Below are 17,564 nucleotides of genomic sequence, written 5' to 3' on the forward strand. Positions count from 1 at the left end.
ACACTCATTTAATGTCAACAAAACCTCCCTCTCGCACAAATGTCCACTGGGTCTTTATCCAGCTCCTCCCAAGTGCAGGGATGGAAGAAACGTACTTCAGCATCATCCGCCTTGAGAGACATCATCAAACTACATCATCACCGGACGAACATTTACAGAATCAGCCACCGGACCGTACAGACTCTTAGACGACGAACAGGGATGAGCGTGATGGAGACATGTGGAGTGAGGGAATAAATCTAATATCACAACATCCAATACTGTTAACATGAAACTTTCAAAATCTTAAACCAGCAGATTTAAGAAATATGAAGTGTAATTCCTAATGATATTTTGTTGAAGGGAAACAAGTGGTAACACTTCACTTTAACATTCAAAGGCATTATATTAACATCTCCCAGGTTTACACACATTATAACACAGCTGCAAACAGATACATTTTATAAATGTTTTTTTATTCAACTGTAAGTCCCCCACACATGGAGGCTGATGTATTGACAATGACAATATCATTGAGTTGTAATAGTGCAAATTAGATCTTAAAGCACGCTTCAAATGTCTGCATCTGCTCACACTGTGAAATAAACCTTTCATTAGACACGGATATTAACAATTAATAAACACAACACTGGAGTTAGAGTAAAGTGTGTTAGTGTTTCAGGTCTGAAATCAGGTTGTTAAATGGTGGGTATCCAAGCTGACATGCTTTTGATGGTGGATGGTTCGTAAACTCTATAATACACAATGTGCTACACATGTTTTATGGGAAATATGTTTGACAGACAATGAGTGACTTCAGTCCCACCAGGTGGGGGGGTGCAGGCGGAGACGAGCAGGAGGCCAAGCTGAAGAGGGACTGAATGAATTAAGGCTCAGTCTCGGCTGTCTTTCAGATTGTGCTGCGAGCGTCACGTTGCCTTGATTCATGTTCTGTCCTGTTTTTCTTAAATGAATACTGACGCTCCAAACCAGTTTCTGCATCTACATCTTTCTCTCATCCGCCTGTTTAGAGGAAGAGTTTCAGTTTTTTTAAAAGGTGCAAACTTTTCAGTCCTTCAGCCTGATCTGCATCACACGTACAGCCACTAGAGGAGGTGGAGATCTACAGAGACCCATGTTGTAACAACACGGGAGAGCGCCGGACTAAAAAGAGTTCAGGACCGTCCGCGGCCATCATCTGAGTCGGGGGAAGATTCTGATGAAGAGGATCATGCTGATGAAGGTGAAGGAGACCAGGACGAGCATCAGCCACAGCAGCCAGTTCACAGACTTCTTGGTGTGCTGCTCAAGTCGCTCCGACTCCGTCTTCAGCTTCTCAAAGTTAAGGTCCGCCTGGCGCATGGACTGACTCAGAGTCTGGGAAGGAGACAAAGAAATGATACCTCAGATCACTTCTTCTGCACAATGTGGATTCAAAGGCTGTTTGTTAATATTAATAGTCTTATACTGCCAACTAGTGGACAGAGTCAGAAGAGACGTGTCATCAGGAGGAGACAAAGATAAGGGAACATGAAATCAAACTTAACCCCCAAAAAATGAAATAAACAAGCGCTGATTGTATTTCTATATTATTGTTCTGTATTTTCTCATTAACTTATTTTATTTGTATACAGTTATGGACCCAGGATTCTGAAGCAAAGCCAAATAAATGTTTTTAGATATCTGAAATATAAAGAAATGTAATTCCATTTAATAATGTATTTCTGCAGTTACCTGGTTGTCCTGTTTGATGATGTTCTGTGCAGCCATGGTGTTGTTCTTCAGATTCCGGGCCAGGTTGAGCATGTCCTCGGCCAGTTTCTCCTGCAGGTTGTGGTGATGCTGCAGGACGGCGTCCAGCTCTGCAGCCGACTGGCGCTCATCCAGAGGAAGACCCCTGCACAGCGAGGGAACGTCTTATTAACAGATTTGAATTTGTTAAAGCTTCTAACAGTGAATAGTGACATGATAATAAATTAAACACGGATGCAGATGAACCTTAGTATTTTTGGAGGAGATCAGTTGATGTTAGACTAAGGTACAGTATCAATAAATCATATTTAAAGCTTTACCTTCTGTTTCTTAAATCTGTCTCTGATGTTCCTAGAGGGAGGAGAGAGGTACAGAGATTTACCTCCAGGTTTAATATGTAAAAAAAAAACAGTTACAATTCTGCAGACAAGATACTGAGTCAAACTGAATAATTCTTACCATTGCCCGATGAAACCTGTAATGACACCAAAGAGAAACATTTAGGAGTCAATCATTGAAAACAACTTCCGAATCAATCTCACAATCGTCTCCACAGCTGCTTTGAGGTGAAGGAGCCTCAGACACTGGTCGTACCGTGCCCAGCAGCTCGTTCCTCATCTCTCCCGTACACCGGGCCTTCGTCTGCATGTGGACCGTTTTAGTGGCAGGCATCCTCTCATTGGCTATTGTGGGCGTCCGCCCGGGAGCAAGGAACTGATTGGCTAAAGCTTTTTCTGTGGTTGAAGACTGTGAAGGAGAACAGGAGAGACGCACAACATCAGGAAGCTGCTCAAGAAGATGGAATGGAAATTCAAGAGACCAATAAAATAATTCTGAGGAGGAATAAGAAAATGTTTTGGTCTCGATTTAACATTATACAAATCACTAGCTGATACAAACATTTAAGGTCACATCAGATGTATACTTTCAAAAAGGGAAATGAAGTGTTTTTACAATATGGCCACTGACCAGTTTCTCAGCCTCCAGGAGTCCTTTCAGGAAGTCGACCTTTCTGGAGTAATCAGTCAGGACTTCTCCTGTGGGTTTGCTGCTTGGAGGAATAATTGGTTTTTGTATCATTTTACTTAGTTAATATTCACCATGTTAAACAACTATTAAGAGCAGCAACACTTCCTTCAAAAATCATTGGAAATTTGATAAAAGTAAGTGATGTGCATCTGTTAGAGGAGTTGTGGTTTGCAAGTCGAGTTGCTTTGCAAAGACACTGAAGGTGAATGTAAACATTTGAGTTGTGTGTGTAACAAGTGAGCATGAATAAAAACATTAGCTTTGTTACCTCAGGCTTTTCCTCAGAGCCACCATCATCTCCTCCAGAGCGACGACATACTGCAGGACAGAGAAAACACTTTACAATTAAGGTTGTTTTAAACAGTTGATGATACTTTAAAATACACAAGACTAGACTATCAGCTTTAAGTGCATTAGTCAAGACACTGACATGTAAATGTGAATCCTGTTTATAAAGCCCCTCTAAACAACATGCAACCTCACGAGTCCTTTACATAGAAACATGGCTGCTTCGATGATCTCTGCTCTGGGACAACACATGTATCTGACATGTCAATAATAAATAAAACAAAGATGAGGTCTAACGTTTCTACTCGAATCAGGGTTCAATGTTAATATGTGTGTTTTATAACAGTGTTTAAACGTTAGTAGCTAGACTGTGATGTTTCTCTGTCTGTGACGAGCAGCTCGACACCGACCTGTCCCTCAGTGAACACACAGCTTCTCTTCACGTGTGAACATGTGAATGGAAGAGTCCGTGTGTGACAGTGAAGGTGAATCCTCCCTGTTCTGCTGCTGCTCGCTCGGTGACGACGTGGCTGACGAGCCGCTGACACAGCGTCAGCGGCGTTAGCATGAAGCTAACGGCGGTTCGACCTCATGTCCCCCGGCTCCGTGTCCTCTTACCTTCTCCAGCCTCCATTCCTCCTCCCCTCGCTTCTCCGAGGCGATGGATTCACAGCGGGACAACAGCCGGATGAAATTTATCTCCAACCTGGAAGCCATGTTCGGAGCCGACTCACCGTCGCAGCGTTGTGACGTCACACCCTCCGATGGTTGTTTACGCAGAGAATGCGTGTGAATGTGAATTTCTGCGCCCATTAGTCTGTATTTATGACCTTTAATACGATTTAACAATGTGTTTAAGTGAGGTCTGAATTTTAAATAATGTTTTTATCGTTATTATTTATGTCAATTTTCTAAATATATTTCCATGCCACTTTGTTTATTGTATCTGACTGGTATTGTTATAAATAAAACGATTGCCTTATTGCTCATAGCTGTTTGTCCTCCTCTAAACTCATACATTTTACATTGAAATTGTAAGGATTATTAATATTATTTTCAGGCAAATGAATTGGCTTTTTGAGGGCTTTAACATGCTCAAATTCATACCAAAATTTGCAGGAAATTATTAAATTACTTCCTGTGCTTAGTTTCTCATGGGAATGAGCAGGTAACCCAATCCTTAATGTTAATATAATTAAACTGCTAATGTCAACCACCTATTAATGCTAAGGCTTGAGCAACTATATGAGTTTTCATAATTCCGTTTGATTAAGAATCAGTGTTAAAGTTAGTCGCAAGTAAAGAAAGCAGGTCTGTGTTCCTGTCAGACTGTATTTAGACAGATGACAAGTCTCCAGCTCCTCCCACTATACAGAACAGAAGCCTGCCATCTTGAGCATTTGAATCCGGAGTCTGCGCAGCAGCGATCAGCGGATGGGATAACAGTCCCGTGGATAAACACACTTGACCAATCGGAAGTCAGTATCAACTGTCCATCATGACGGTCATCTAATAACTAATTTAAACCAAACTTATTGGAAAATTAACACTTGAATAGCAAACCAGTGAGATAAGAACTAGCTAAAATGACAAACCATCTATAAGAAAAATGTATTTGACATGTACATTCACTTTTTAGTTTGGTTCGCGTCCCACCTATTAACATGGAGGCAGGATTTATGCCTATACTAATGATAGCCACCAGGTGATGATCGAGATATGACGTCTTCACTTTTGTTGTACAGTCATGTCGGCCATCTGTCTATAGTCTATAGTTACTATATACAGGAAATGATCTGTTTGTTTGTGTATGTAAAGTGTGACATTCTTCCAAAAGTAACAATCAAGAGACTTACCTGCCTGCAGGTAAAAACCCAAATATGGTGAAATAATTTTTTGAATGAATGAGTTTAACTACTTACTCACCTCATATTAATAGTCGATAATATTGGTGTAAGCGGGTTCAGTGCTTCCTGGAGAAGACCAATTAAAGGAAAGTTTTCTCAATGACCTCTCATGTTTCATATTTTGCATTAAAATGTACATAACCGGAAAATTGTTCCACTAATAACTCATGACTTCACCTTTCTTTATCTTCTCCATTTAAAAACATGTTATGTATCTGAAATCACTTGAGAAACTTGGGCGACTGTCCCCGATGGAATCACACAACAGCAGCAGACGTTACAAGCATCAGGTTCTGTATTGTCACGTTAATACTAATAACATTCAGTCCCAACCATGCACTCTGTTACACATTACACATCTTCCTCAGGATCCAGACAAACTAGCAGACATCATTCGACAGCAGTCAGAGAGGAACATTAGTATTACATTTCAGACAGAGTTGAAATGTTCTTCAGCAGAACCTGCTCATTACGGGACTGTCCACAGCTGGGGGGGGGGGGGAGGCAAGAAGTTCATTATAGAAAAAGGGTCGGGGGAGTTTCAAAGAGTTCTTGGAGCTTTTAAGACATTGTGGCACGGCTGTTGCATGATGGCCAATGTTGCGTTTGTGTATTTTTTTGTCGTCCCAAAGAAATACAAAAAAACAATGGAGGGAGAAAAGTGGCGTGTGCTGCTCCCGTTTTCCCTTTGCTATGTGAAGGTGATGACTTCTGGACACTTGTAACGGTGTTGTGCTGCGCAGCAGGTACAAAGGTGGAGGCGGATAACAGTCACACTGTGCATGTTGAGGTCCTTGTTTTCGAACACGTCTGTCTTCCATTGGTTCAGTACAATAAACACAAAACTGTGAGACAAAGGAACCCTCTTCCCCCCCCCATGAGTACTTCTCCATAACAATGACATGAGCGATGAGTTTCTTGTTCAAATTACTGTACATTATCAAGGCACTAGCTAACATTTCAGCGAGCATGCATTGCTCAATAGGAGAACTAAGAAATGAAAAGTGCGACTGGAACCGCTATTATTTCCTCAAAATAGCACAAATGTGTTTGAAGAAAAACAACAAAAAAAGTAAAAGAAGAGGCTACAAATGAAACCCAGCCTGTGTTGGAGCTGAATTCACTGAGAGTAACCGTAAAATATGAAAAAAAGATAGAAAAGGTGCCTGGCAACATCTTGTCCAGCTATTTTTTTTACTGTCATAAAGGACAACAAGACTTTAAACACACAAACAGTTCCTTGATAAGTTTCCCTCTGACAACAGAAACTCCTCGTCTCGCTCCTGCTCATCTGTGTACGTTTCATCATGTTCAATGTTTCTCTTCCTGTGGGATTTTTACAATCCCATCATTGTCATCTGTGGCAAGACATTTCTATTTATTACATTTCTTCTACTCTGAAGTTGTTGCACTAATCCTCCTCATTTCTCCATCTTTAGTCACACACCCTCCTCCGTGAACGTCACATCGGGGTCAGAAAATCGCCTCTGGCCCTTCGGGGCTTGTGTCTCGTGGTGCGGGGGAGAGCATTTCACCAAGGAGATGGAGGAGGAGGAAGTGGAGGGAGGGCAGGAGGAGAAGTCTAACAACACGTCACACTGTGTGTTGTCGATGTAAAGGGACTGAGTGCTGTCTTTGCGGCGTCCCGACTGCTCCCTCCTTCTGAGGTGTTTGAACGCTTGATTCCCGGGAGGAACGCAATTCAGACTCGAGGCCGCAGAGTGGGAGTGGATGCCTGGTGGGAGCTTTACTGTGGCTGGGATGACGGGGTTGCGGCGTTGCAGCGGGTGCCTGTAGGATGAGTCGGAGGTTGAAGAAGCGCAGCTGGATATAGAGGAGGTGGAGTGAGCAGGTGTGAGGTTTGGTAGAGAGTGGCGTCCACCAAGGGCTTTGGGTCGCTGGGCCGGGTCAGGTTTAGGTGGACAGGCTGGCTTGTGTCTCCTCAGCTGGAGGCCACCTCGTCCTGGAAGAGAGGGAAGAAAGAGAGGAGAGCAGGAGAAATGTTTTAATCTAAGATTTACACAGGCAACATGAGAGAATGAGGACAAAGGGAAGATCATGCAACCATGTTATCTATCAGAAATGATGTTCAAACAATTGATTTGAGTTGAGCCAGATGTTCAATTAATGAATTTGGAGAGGGTTTGAACATGCACCCTTGAGCATGCCACACATGCATTCACATGCATACATTCTCTTAACATGCACACAAACAAACACACACAAACACGGTTGCTGTTCGTCCAACCTGCTTTGTTATAGAGCAGACGTCAACGCCCAATCACCATCACTGGTCCAGACCTGTACCATAAAACACAGGAAGGGCCCAATCCGGTGGCCCCCATGGTCTGGTCAGAAACCCGCAGGTGAGTGAGAGAAACAGGTAGAAGGAAAGAGTCCACACTGTACCTTACTACTGACCTTCAGGCTCGGAGCTGTGGGCGGAGGAGCGCTGCTGCTCGTCCAAAAGACTCTCGGAGCTCAGCGACGCCTCGGAGTCCAGGTTCTCCTGGTCCGAACCGGGCTGCTCCATCTCCGGCAGTCGACAGGCCAGATCCTCTCTGCACAGGGACAGAAGGAGGACATCAGAGAAGTGAGACGCTGCACCTCACTGAACACAGACGTAGAGATTGAGAGGACTTCTTTACTTCTCCTGTTTGATGGACTTGATTCGTTCCATCAGGTTCTGTTCAGCCTCAGTGTCTGAGTCGATAGGCTCGTTCTCAGGAACCACGCTGAGATCAGAAGTGACCTTCTCATGCACCTGCAGAAGACAGAACATCACACACTCAAACCTTAACTCGACCATGTCTTCTACGTATTATCATTTATGCACTAAATATAAGAATTATAACAAATGGTTTCGATCCAAATCTGAAACCAATTCCAAGATTTGTTAGTGAGAAATGCAAGAGCAGGGTGGATGGTGCCTCTAGTTTGCATGCATAATTCTTGCAGCACTTCTGTGAAAAACAATAATATAAAAGGGAGCAAAACAAATGCAGTGATAAAAAATAAGGTAAGAAACACATCCACCCTTTCAGTATTGATGTGAGGGGTTTGAGGGACACCACAATCCACACAGGTCTACCCACTCTACAGCCGGCTACCGATGGGTTAGAGGGTTGAAGTTTTCTTTCAGTACATGTTTTTAATAAGATATGAACATAACACGAGACAAATATCAATTAACATCCAGTTAGGTCACCCTCTTCCATAGAGAGTAGTTATAACACCAATCCAGAGCCCTCTTCTCCCCTCACAGACAGAACAAGAACGATGCAAATCCTTCACATCACAAGCAGGAGATCTAAACCAGACTAATGCAACATGCAAAACTACTACCAGTTAGTAAGGAAGAGTAAAAAGGATTAAGGTAAGAAAAAAAAAAAAAAAAAAAGAACGAGAGCATAAAACGCCACCCACATCTGACATGCCATGCACAGGTGCTTCTATGTGGCACTCTACAACACACTACGACTAGTAAATCTACTGAACCAGGAGAACTCAGTGATACATACCACCACTCCTTTGTAAGGAGCTGAGAACCTGAGCGGTAAATGCCAGTAGTGCTAAAGAGAGACAAGGAACATCGGCCATGTTACCCACGTAACTGAAGAACAACTGCTTCCGACACTGGGGTTGTTGTATAATCTTATAATAGTGGATTTTATAATATTTCACAAGTGACTTTTTAAACTGTTTTATATTCCTGTTCATCCAGGTTTGAGGTAAAGCAATGATTTTGTTCTGGAGAGAAAAGTGAACAGAGGTGATCCGGAGCGAGGCAGGATTCTGTTCCTCACCGTGTTTTGTCTTTTGAGTTTGAGCTGGTTCACAGCCAGAGCCTCAGCGTACTCCAGCTGCTCGATCTCCTCCATCTTCTCGTTGTAGAGTCGGATCTGCTCGTTGATAAGCATCTCTAAACACCTGCACAGGGAGGAGAGTACATGAGTGGGTCTGCACGCCAACCAACACGTGTGAACAGTTAATAAGAACAGGCACAAGCAAAGAAAAGTATGGCAGTCTTACGTGGTGGTTTTGGCGACGTCCTTCATGCTGAGGAGCGGGTCAGCGCTGTCCGGACAGCGCAGGATACATGGGGCGAAGACGATGGCCAGCGAGTTTGGAGACATGCGGTTGTGAGCCTCCTCTTTACAAACCCTACCAGAGAATTCATCAGATATTAGAATTTATTTATGCACATATGATCCATATTCTGAATTCACTACAGAGGTAAATTAAATATGGTAAAAAGCAATACATTATATATCCACCACATAAGAAAAATTATCTAGTGAGTACGATGTTTTGATTCCATCTGTTTTTGATAATGAAAATATGTAAGAGTCATATCAAAATATACACAAGGCCACAATGAGAGAATCCAAACCTGACGAGGTGGAAGACGAGTCTCTCCAGCGTGTTAAAGTTTGCAGGGGGAAGCTCCTCCAGCAGTTTGTAGATGGCTTGAAGCTGCTCCTGCTTCTCCGGCAGTTCTACAGGAAGGAAAAAATACATAATTAATCAAATCCGATAATCTTTTTTTTATGTTTTTATTTCCTTATCCGTCATTTGTGATATTAACCTTTTTCGCCTTTTTTTCAGCCTCAACTAATTACTAACCATTAAAAAAAGAAACAGTCATAAATCATTTTAACTACAGCCCAGCAGCAGATAAAGGAGCGGCTACTGTCTTGTGTAAAATGCTGCCCCCTGGTGGGGAATAGCCTCCTCACCCACTGCATGTAGAAAGTCATTGTAATGTGTGAAGGTCATGAGTGGGTCTGGCAGCTCCCTCAGCCACTGTTTGACCAGGCCCGTCACTGTGTGGATGGGGTAGTCTTCAAGGGAGACCAGGTGGGTGTCTAAACAAACAAACAACATCACATCAATAAATAAGGCCCAAGATAGAGTTTGTACCTGCATGTTATGTCCGTTAATCATTGTTAATCTACATGTCGGTTAATCATTAGTGAACTGTCAACACTGTATGTAAGGTTTCTAACCAGTCTCCAGCCGCTGGTGCAGCGCTTTCATCCTGTTGGCAGAGCCAGATTTACGGTAGATGCCCTCAGTGTAGAGGCCGTTCATCTCCACGTGCTCCAGCATCATCTCCAGCAGCATGGGAACTGGGTTTTTATCGCTGACGAGGCGACACACCCGCACGCCGAAGTGCAGACCAGTGGAGTCTTCGTCAATCTGTGAATTCAGACAGGTTTTGACCAGTTGGTAGGTCGAAAGCGTTTGATACGAAAATCTTAAGAATAAAAAATTACAGCTGAGTCTGTAAAAAGTACCTTTTTGGCACAGAAGGTGGAGCAGTCCGTGACTATTTTGGACATGCACTTTTTGTGGCACACCATTTTACAATCTGTAGGACAAGATTAAGAAAGGGACTTAAATAACGCATTTCAACAATAATGAGGGAAAGGTTATAGTTTTGTTTCATTGGGAACTCACAGCTGCACATGTAGGCTGTCTCCATGCCCCAGATATAAGAACTGCACTGGTCACACGACTGCATAATGTTGACCTGATAGTTGGCAAAAACATGATCCAGGGGACTCTCCATCTACAACACAGACAGCCAACCAATTAGAAATCTTAATCTATGTTGAATTTAAACAACTGTATTCCAAAGGCTGCACACTTACACTTTTATCTTTTTTCCTCCTCTTCTTACGAGCTTTAGCAGGCTGAAGAACAAACAGAGGTGTGAATGTGATGCTTTTTCTTGTTTGGACAAATTATTGTGTCAGATAATAAAGCTCAAGTGTTTCACCTTTGCAGGTTCGGCCTCCTCTTTCTTCATCTCTCCCCTGATGAATCCGTCCAGCACCGACTGGAACAAGTTGACCACGAGCTGGACTTCTCCTTTCTGCTTGTCGCCCGCGAGGTGGACCACTTTGTTCTGGTAGCCCGTCATCAGCCCTTTGTAGCCGATGGTGGGTTTCTGGTGAAGTTTATGGGACAGGAGAGAAAATTAGGAAGAGGAGAGACTATTGATGAAGAGCGTTGATCAGTTTGTATTACGTGCGTGTTGTGTGCCTGCAGACAGACTTACTACGAGGGAATACATGGCTTTGATATTCTCTCTGAACTGCATGGTGGCTGTGACAAAGATGGCCTCCGTGGCCGACAGCGACTTCCCACGGGAGCGGAAGTCATTGACCTAAAGAGAAACACAAACAAAACATTTATTTTTCGGAAAATAAGTTTAAAGTATTTCCAAAAACAAGGAAAACTCTTGTATTTCATTTACCTGATTGCCCAGAAACTCATCAAGGTGCCGCAGCTCGTTTGTGTTGGTGATCTCCCGGTCCAGGGAGGCGTTCCACTGCTCCGAGACCCGCGTGGCGCGACTGATCTTTATGGAGGGGTTGCGGCCAATGGTTTTGCTTGCACGGTCGCCATGTGACTGAGATACAGACCGAGATGAATGTCCAGATGATGGGGCTGAAAAAGAGAAATTGACGACATGAAAAAAAGGCCTTTAGAATCACATCTGGACCACTTCTCCACCTCACTTCTCTCAGACTTCTAATGCAGAATGTACAACATTGAGAAAGTACCAGTGATGAAACCAAACCCAAAGTAAAGTTATCTTGTTATTAGTGAGCATTACCCGGCACGGGGCAGTGTTTTCTCAGATAGCAAATGCAGGATAAGCTAAGATCCGGGAATAATGAATGATAATACACCCGTGTTTTCCTTCAGTGAGCATGAGGTGGAATAGAGGTGACCTGCAGCATTCAAGCAGTTCTTGTGCTTAACATTGATCTCAGAAGTACCACAATATCCTGGTTCTTGATGATGAAATTTATACAGTTTGATATTAAATATACAGCAGAAATACTTTACCATCAGCTTAGGGCAAGTGGCACCCAGAAAAACCACTAAATTCAATGAATATATTTCCTTTTCCCTCCTCCTGCAAATGCTTACGTTATTATACACCTTGATAAAGTAATCCTATGACCACAGGTGATATTTACCTTCAACACCTGGCGGATTTTCACTGAGAATCTGAGCGAGGGTCAGCTCTCCGTTGTCTGGAGTCTGGGCTTCTTTGTGGGGTCGTTTTTTCAAAATCTTGCTGAAGAAACCACCTGACCTGCAGAGCACAGACACACAAGAAGCTCTGAAGGATATTCATAAGGCAGCAAATTTGGTAATCGGGAATTTCTGTTGTGAATCAACACAAGGAGCTCAGGACGGTTTGGTTACACGTACGTTTTTCCATGAATGTTATCAAACATGCATGGAGATAAGGGCAAAGTGATAATCATTCAAAGAGTTTTCCTAACAACTTATCCTCACAGACTATAAACACTATAAACACAGCTGCCTCACAGACGCAGTGAACTGCGCTCGACTCGTCTCAACCATTTCAAACAACTGCATCAGGCAGAATTCCAGCTTATTCCATTTCAAGCCTGTGTCTAAAGTGTAAGCCAGTTCCACCTATTCAAGCGTATTACCTGTCTGGTGTGGACGCGATGGAGTGGGTTGAATCTTGGTAACCAGATGCATCTTGTTGCTTCCTTCTGAGGGAGGTTCCTCTTGACCCATCACTGTCTGAGGGGGAAATCCACTGCAGGACAGAAAACAGAAGTATGAAATCAAAACTGGTTTCATAAACGAGGAATTATTTGTATTGTTAGAATGGAGTTTAACAATTTCCGATGGTCAAAAGTGTATATCTGAACTTGTGAACCGAAGACGTTCGCATTAAAATAGATGAACAAATCAAATACCTCTCTGGCTGATGTAGCACCAGCTCCTTCAGAGCCTGGAGACAAACTGTCAATCGATGACGAGACTGTTTCACTGCTGCAGACGGACAAAGAAATATAGATGAGACACAAATATATCTAAGCTGAGGTTTCTTAAACAAGCATATATTTGACTTTCCATCTCTTATCAATGATAGTTATATTATCTGAGTTTGTTAACAGTAGAACTGGAGTTCTTGCAGTTTAAAGGATAAGGCTGGTGATATTTTATATTTGTACTAAAGTAAATATAAAATCAGTGTTCTGTGTTAATAGACAATAGAGGTAGTGGAGCTTTATAAATCTTTGGCTAAACAGATCATAGTTATTATCAGGATCAATTCATTGCGCTGCGATTTATATATTAAAAAAAGGAGACATTTAGGATATCAACAGGCTTCCAACATAAAAGTAGATTAGAGAATATGACAATGACAGAAAACGTACAGGGGTTTTCTCCTCCTCTCCTCCCGGTTGCAAGATGGAAGAGTGCTGGTGCTCTCAGGGTACTCTCCCTCACTCCTCCTCCCCTTCCACTTCTCTGGCTTTTCCTTGATTGCCCCAGGACGGCGTTGCAGGTTCACCGCCCCCCCATTGTCCCCAAGACCGTTTCTTTCAGAATCCGTGTCAGCGGGCCGCAGGGGAAGGGAAGTTGGACGAACAGGACCAGAAACAGGAGGAGAAGATTTTGCCTCCTTCTTCCCTCCTTTCTCTTCTTTCACCTTCCAAGCCACAAATGTGTACTGGTCCAGCTCCTTGCTATCTGAACGTTCTTTTAGCTTGGAGGGCTCCTGGCTTTTGCTCTTCGGCGGGGATGCTTGGTCCTTGTCGTTGGGTGAGGAGAGGGAGGTGGAGGCGGCTCGATCGGTCTCTCTCTGGTTGTGTTCCAGCCCTCGTCGTCTCCTCTGCTCTCTCTTCTCCTGGCTCCGGGACGACTGGCCCTTGTGAAGAGGTGGAGCTCGTGTTCTGTCTTGTTCAGCGTTGGAAGTTGTGGAGGTAGTGCTGTGAGGCTGTTTATCTAACACCTGACTTGGAGATATAAGTGCGTTGGGAGTGACCCCATCCGAGGGCAGAACAGGTTGTGAGTCGAGCTGTCCTTGAGTTTGGTTCTCCGAGTCCTCCTCTTTCTCATCCAGCTGGGGTCCAGCCTCAGCCATGGTACCGTTGGACTCCAAACTATATTCCTCATCCTCTTCATCCTTGTCCAGTTCCTCCTCGTCTGTATGTGAGCTTGATTTACCCTCCTCCTGGAGAGAGAGGTTGTCATCCAGCATCTCCTCCGTGACCAGCTCTATATCAGGATCCTCTCTTGTTTGAGGCTCTCGCGTCATTTGTTTCTCCTCTTCTTCTCTCTTTTTCTGTGCTTCCTGTTCTTTCTTAGCTGTCTCTTCTTCCTCTGCTATTCTCCTCGCCCTCTCCTCTACATCTTTTCTCCTCGCTTCTTCTTCTTCCATTCTCCTCCTTGCCTTCTCCTCCTCCGTTTTTCTCCTCGCCTCTTCCTCCTCTTCCCGCCTCCTTCTTTCCTCTTCTTCTGCCCTCCTCTGAGCTTCTTTTTCCTCATCCTCCTTTTTCTGTTTCTCCTGACGAATGGAGTGACACCTGTAAGAACACAAAACATGTTAACATGTCTATCAGGGATCTGGCAAAGTTGTTCAGGATTAAACTTTATATATTTCTATATAGACCCCGACAGTGTCACTGACTGTTTGTGTTCTTACCTCCTGCGGGCTGAATGGCCTCTGACCAGGGCTTGTATTTTGGTGGCGCCTTGTCTTTGGCGGCCGTATTCTAATCTCTGTCTGTGTCCTCTCCACAAAGCCTGGATGGAAGTGGCTGCACGTCGCCTTTGCTCCTCTTTACAGTACCTGTGCCATGAACGCTAAGAGAGAAGAGATGGAATACAAGGAATATAATTTTATGTTTTACAAATGTTAAGAAAGGAAAACACAGATCTGAATTAATATACTGTCCTTAAAGCTCAATAATAAATGTTGCATCAATGTTTACCTGGATCAAGATGGCAGCCTGTCTCATGTCCAAAAATTCTTTCCTCTGCAGGCGAGCTCTGAACCAGCGCTGAAGGAAGAGGATCTTACGCATCACGTCCTTGTGTAGCGTGTCCTGCAGCTGCTGTCGCTCCAGCTCTTTCAAGAAAACCTGTACAGAGACCAACACAACAAACGTTTAGATGAAGGACACAGAATGGTAGAGAAACTAATGCAGACATGAGGTTAGTGATAGGGTTTAGTGGCATACCTTGGTTTTGCCTATCTGATACGTGGTGGGGTCCAGGCCCATCTTCTTGTCAAGCAGCGCTGAGATATCGTCTTTACAGGCAGTCGCTTTCTTTGGCAGCAAAACTCTGAAATGCTCAATGAACTCCTGCAGGGACAAGAAAAAAAGGACAACAAATAAGAAATGAAAAGACTGTCAAAAAGTGGACAATCATAAATAATGAAATCCTAATGTCCAGAATTATAGTTATTATTTTAAACAGTGATGCCATCATCAATTAAAATCATTGCAACACAGTAAGCAACTCAACATCTGTGTGTGCCAAGGATTTCATATGGATGTTTATCTCCAGATTTGAAAAAAAAATTAAAAAAAAGATGCAAAAGCAGTCAGAAGTGCCCAGCTTTTATGTTGAAATGTACCAGGCTGTAGTTTCCACTACACACCATCAAAACACTATATCCTCCATGCCTGGTGTGACATTATGCATAGATTGTGATTATCAAGTGAAATTTTCCTAAGGGAGGAGTAACTTTACAGTACCTGGAATGTGTACTTGGCTCCGTAGCCTGACCTCCTGATACGAACGGTTTCCAGCATTCCTGTGTATCGCAGCTGCTGAACCACCAAGGCCTCGTCCAGATACATCTCCTTCTGCTCATAGGGAGGACACACAAAAGGCACATTTGGTTATGCTCTTACCATTTAGATACCCAGATGAAAACAAATCTAACAACGATCATCTTCACTATACCTGTGAATCGTGCTCAAGACATTTCTGTGTTTTTTCATACTTAAGGTTTTTATTTTACCTTTTTCTCTTATTGTGCAACTTACTTGTGTATACAATTATCCTGCATAAAAGTAGACTTAAGATGTCATCTAGCAATGCACCATAAACTGAAAGAACATTTCAGGATTTGATATTTAAGATCAAATGATTAGACTGAGTCTCACCTTCTCTGCATTGGAGCGGATGCAGCGAATGAAGAAAGGTTCAGCTTTGTTCAGAGTCTCCAGGAGTTTGGTCAGAGAAGTCTAAAGGAAACAGAAAAGAGTTTTCATGAATCATCAGTGTGACTGTTTAGAGGGAATGTTTGTGTACGATGAGAATATTAATATATCAAATACTGACGATACTGATTGTTTGACGTGTTATACCTGGAACTGGGCACTGATGCTCGGGGGCTTCTTCTTCTTGTGCAGGTGCAGCAGAGACTTGGTTGTGCGATCGTGCAGCGTCAGACCCACAATGAACTTCAGTGAACGAGAATCCAGCAAACTCTGCACAGCAATAATTCAAGAGTGAATTGATTTTCCTAATGAAATTGACCAGAATGCTTCATATGACTTGAGCAGCTTTTTCTTTTTATTTGTCCCTAATCTCTGATCTTACTAAACTCGGGTTTACCTTGGGGATGATCTGCTTCTGTCTGGTGCTCTTGTTCTTCCTGTAGAAAAGATGAAAAAAAAAAAGTTAGATGGAGTGAAGTGTTCAAAGCTGAGGCAGGGTGATGGAAAAAAAGAGAAGCTGGTTTAGTGTGAGAAAGTGGGTTAGTGGGGACTGGCGACTTCATCATGCGCTGTCAGTCAGTGATAAATCGAGGCTGGAACCTGGAAGAAGGATGAATGACGGGCAGAGGCAAGGCACAAACGAGTGACGGAACATGATGATGGAGTAGAGGATGATGAAGGGAGGACAAGATATAAACAAACATTATACTCACCATACAGAGAGCCATGCACTCTTGTTTTCACTAACACATACAGAGCCAGGAATTTATGTTCATGTTGCTTATGTTGCTAAGGGTCAGACTGCAGGAACTTGCTGTAAACTCTAACATGCTGCGAAGGCCGCTGGCACATATTTTCACAAGATGCTCCGAAAGACCTCACATGCCTGGAGACGTCTGATGATGTTCATGCAGCAGTTAACAAAGTGATGTATTCAAGGCGATTCGGCTACGGCCTTCAAGAAAACTAGACACCATCTACAAACAGATCCACTCATGTAATGTTTGCTACTGGAGCAGGAGTGTGTTTGGTGTGACGATCACATGAGACGTTAGTGTTCCATTCAGAGAAGTGGTTGTAAACATGACAGCTACAACTATGCATGACAGGTTGAGTTAAACCTATTAAACAAAACTTGAAAATACAATAAAATTCATCAAAGATAGTCGATGTTGTGTTTGTAATAATAATACATCTAACTGGGGCTTGTTCTGCCTGAGCCCGACTAGACTGGACTGATCTGGAGGAGAGCTGATGGCGCGTCTGTCTGCAGACTCACTGGAGGACGTGTCGCGGGAAGCGGAGACGACCCCAGGACTGCAGCAGCTTGCGCGGGTCCTCGCCGTCCAGCTGCAAGTTCTTAATGGAGCTGATGATCTCTGCATGCATGTCTCTGATCACACCGCAACCACACAGACCAAGTGTGGAGAGGTAATGGAGAAGGGAGGAGGGAGGAGGGAGGGGAAAATTAGGAGAAAGGTTTGAAAAGCCGACAAAAGGAGGAAGGAAAGGGAGAAAAACACCCATAAAGCGGGGGAGGGATGGAACATCCCTGTTAGCACACCTTAGACCAAAACACACC

General features: G+C 43.4%; 2 protein-coding genes across 7 annotated transcripts in view; both read right to left on the reverse strand.

Moving 5' to 3' along the window:
- Window positions 1-436: 436 nt before the first annotated feature.
- use1 (unconventional SNARE in the ER 1 homolog (S. cerevisiae)) lies at window positions 437-3,806 on the reverse strand. The gene is made up of 8 exons (XM_062396262.1): window positions 3,667-3,806; window positions 3,029-3,078; window positions 2,701-2,779; window positions 2,326-2,478; window positions 2,191-2,206; window positions 2,052-2,082; window positions 1,714-1,876; window positions 437-1,356 (listed from the first exon to the last, which is right to left on the reverse strand). The coding sequence occupies exons 1-8, from the start codon at window positions 3,763-3,765 to the stop codon at window positions 1,174-1,176; spliced, it is 774 nt and encodes a 257-aa protein (XP_062252246.1). The 5' UTR covers window positions 3,766-3,806; the 3' UTR covers window positions 437-1,173.
- A 1,422-nt stretch (window positions 3,807-5,228) lies between these two features.
- si:zfos-588f8.1 overlaps window positions 5,229-17,564 on the reverse strand; it is a 53,703-nt gene continuing 41,367 nt past the window's right edge. Inside the window, exons 17-44 of one of the 6 annotated variants that reach the window (XM_062395075.1) lie at window positions 17,262-17,375; window positions 16,380-16,419; window positions 16,130-16,252; window positions 15,926-16,006; window positions 15,512-15,622; window positions 14,990-15,115; window positions 14,741-14,890; window positions 14,452-14,612; window positions 13,181-14,332; window positions 12,716-12,791; window positions 12,440-12,552; window positions 11,954-12,072; window positions 11,221-11,414; window positions 11,023-11,130; window positions 10,741-10,911; window positions 10,613-10,654; window positions 10,419-10,530; window positions 10,256-10,329; window positions 9,965-10,157; window positions 9,695-9,823; window positions 9,349-9,454; window positions 8,988-9,119; window positions 8,762-8,885; window positions 8,477-8,527; window positions 7,604-7,719; window positions 7,377-7,516; window positions 7,204-7,256; window positions 6,775-6,918 (exon numbers count right to left, since the gene is read on the reverse strand). In XM_062395075.1, the coding sequence (XP_062251059.1) occupies window positions 7,243-7,256; window positions 7,377-7,516; window positions 7,604-7,719; window positions 8,477-8,527; window positions 8,762-8,885; window positions 8,988-9,119; window positions 9,349-9,454; window positions 9,695-9,823; window positions 9,965-10,157; window positions 10,256-10,329; window positions 10,419-10,530; window positions 10,613-10,654; window positions 10,741-10,911; window positions 11,023-11,130; window positions 11,221-11,414; window positions 11,954-12,072; window positions 12,440-12,552; window positions 12,716-12,791; window positions 13,181-14,332; window positions 14,452-14,612; window positions 14,741-14,890; window positions 14,990-15,115; window positions 15,512-15,622; window positions 15,926-16,006; window positions 16,130-16,252; window positions 16,380-16,419; window positions 17,262-17,375 (4,072 nt within the window). In that variant the 3' untranslated portion in view covers window positions 6,775-6,918; window positions 7,204-7,242. Of the gene's footprint in view, window positions 6,919-7,203; window positions 7,257-7,364; window positions 7,517-7,603; window positions 7,720-8,476; window positions 8,528-8,761; window positions 8,886-8,987; window positions 9,120-9,348; window positions 9,455-9,694; window positions 9,824-9,964; window positions 10,158-10,255; window positions 10,330-10,418; window positions 10,531-10,612; window positions 10,655-10,740; window positions 10,912-11,022; window positions 11,131-11,220; window positions 11,415-11,953; window positions 12,073-12,439; window positions 12,553-12,715; window positions 12,792-13,180; window positions 14,333-14,451; window positions 14,613-14,740; window positions 14,891-14,989; window positions 15,116-15,511; window positions 15,623-15,925; window positions 16,007-16,129; window positions 16,253-16,379; window positions 16,420-17,261; window positions 17,376-17,564 lie in introns of all 6 variants that reach the window. The other 5 variants (XR_009921926.1, XM_062395072.1, XM_062395076.1 and 2 more) reach the window with 5 other exon arrangements.

This window comes from Platichthys flesus, chromosome 9 (genome assembly GCF_949316205.1).
Source record: "Platichthys flesus chromosome 9, fPlaFle2.1, whole genome shotgun sequence".
Lineage (NCBI taxonomy): Eukaryota > Metazoa > Chordata > Actinopteri > Pleuronectiformes > Pleuronectidae > Platichthys > Platichthys flesus.

Bases quoted from the DNA above. Each gene is read 5' to 3' on its own strand.
- use1 (XM_062396262.1), bottom strand. From the start codon at position 3,765: ATGGCTTCCAGGTTGGAGATAAATTTCATCCGGCTGTTGTCCCGCTGT. The intron at 3,079-3,666 runs GTAAGAGGACAC...TCTGTCCTGCAG, and splicing joins AGGAATGGAGGCTGGAGAAG to TATGTCGTCGCTCTGGAGGA. The intron at 1,357-1,713 runs GTAACTGCAGAA...TCTCCTTCCCAG, and splicing joins TCATCAAACAGGACAACCAG to ACTCTGAGTCAGTCCATGCG.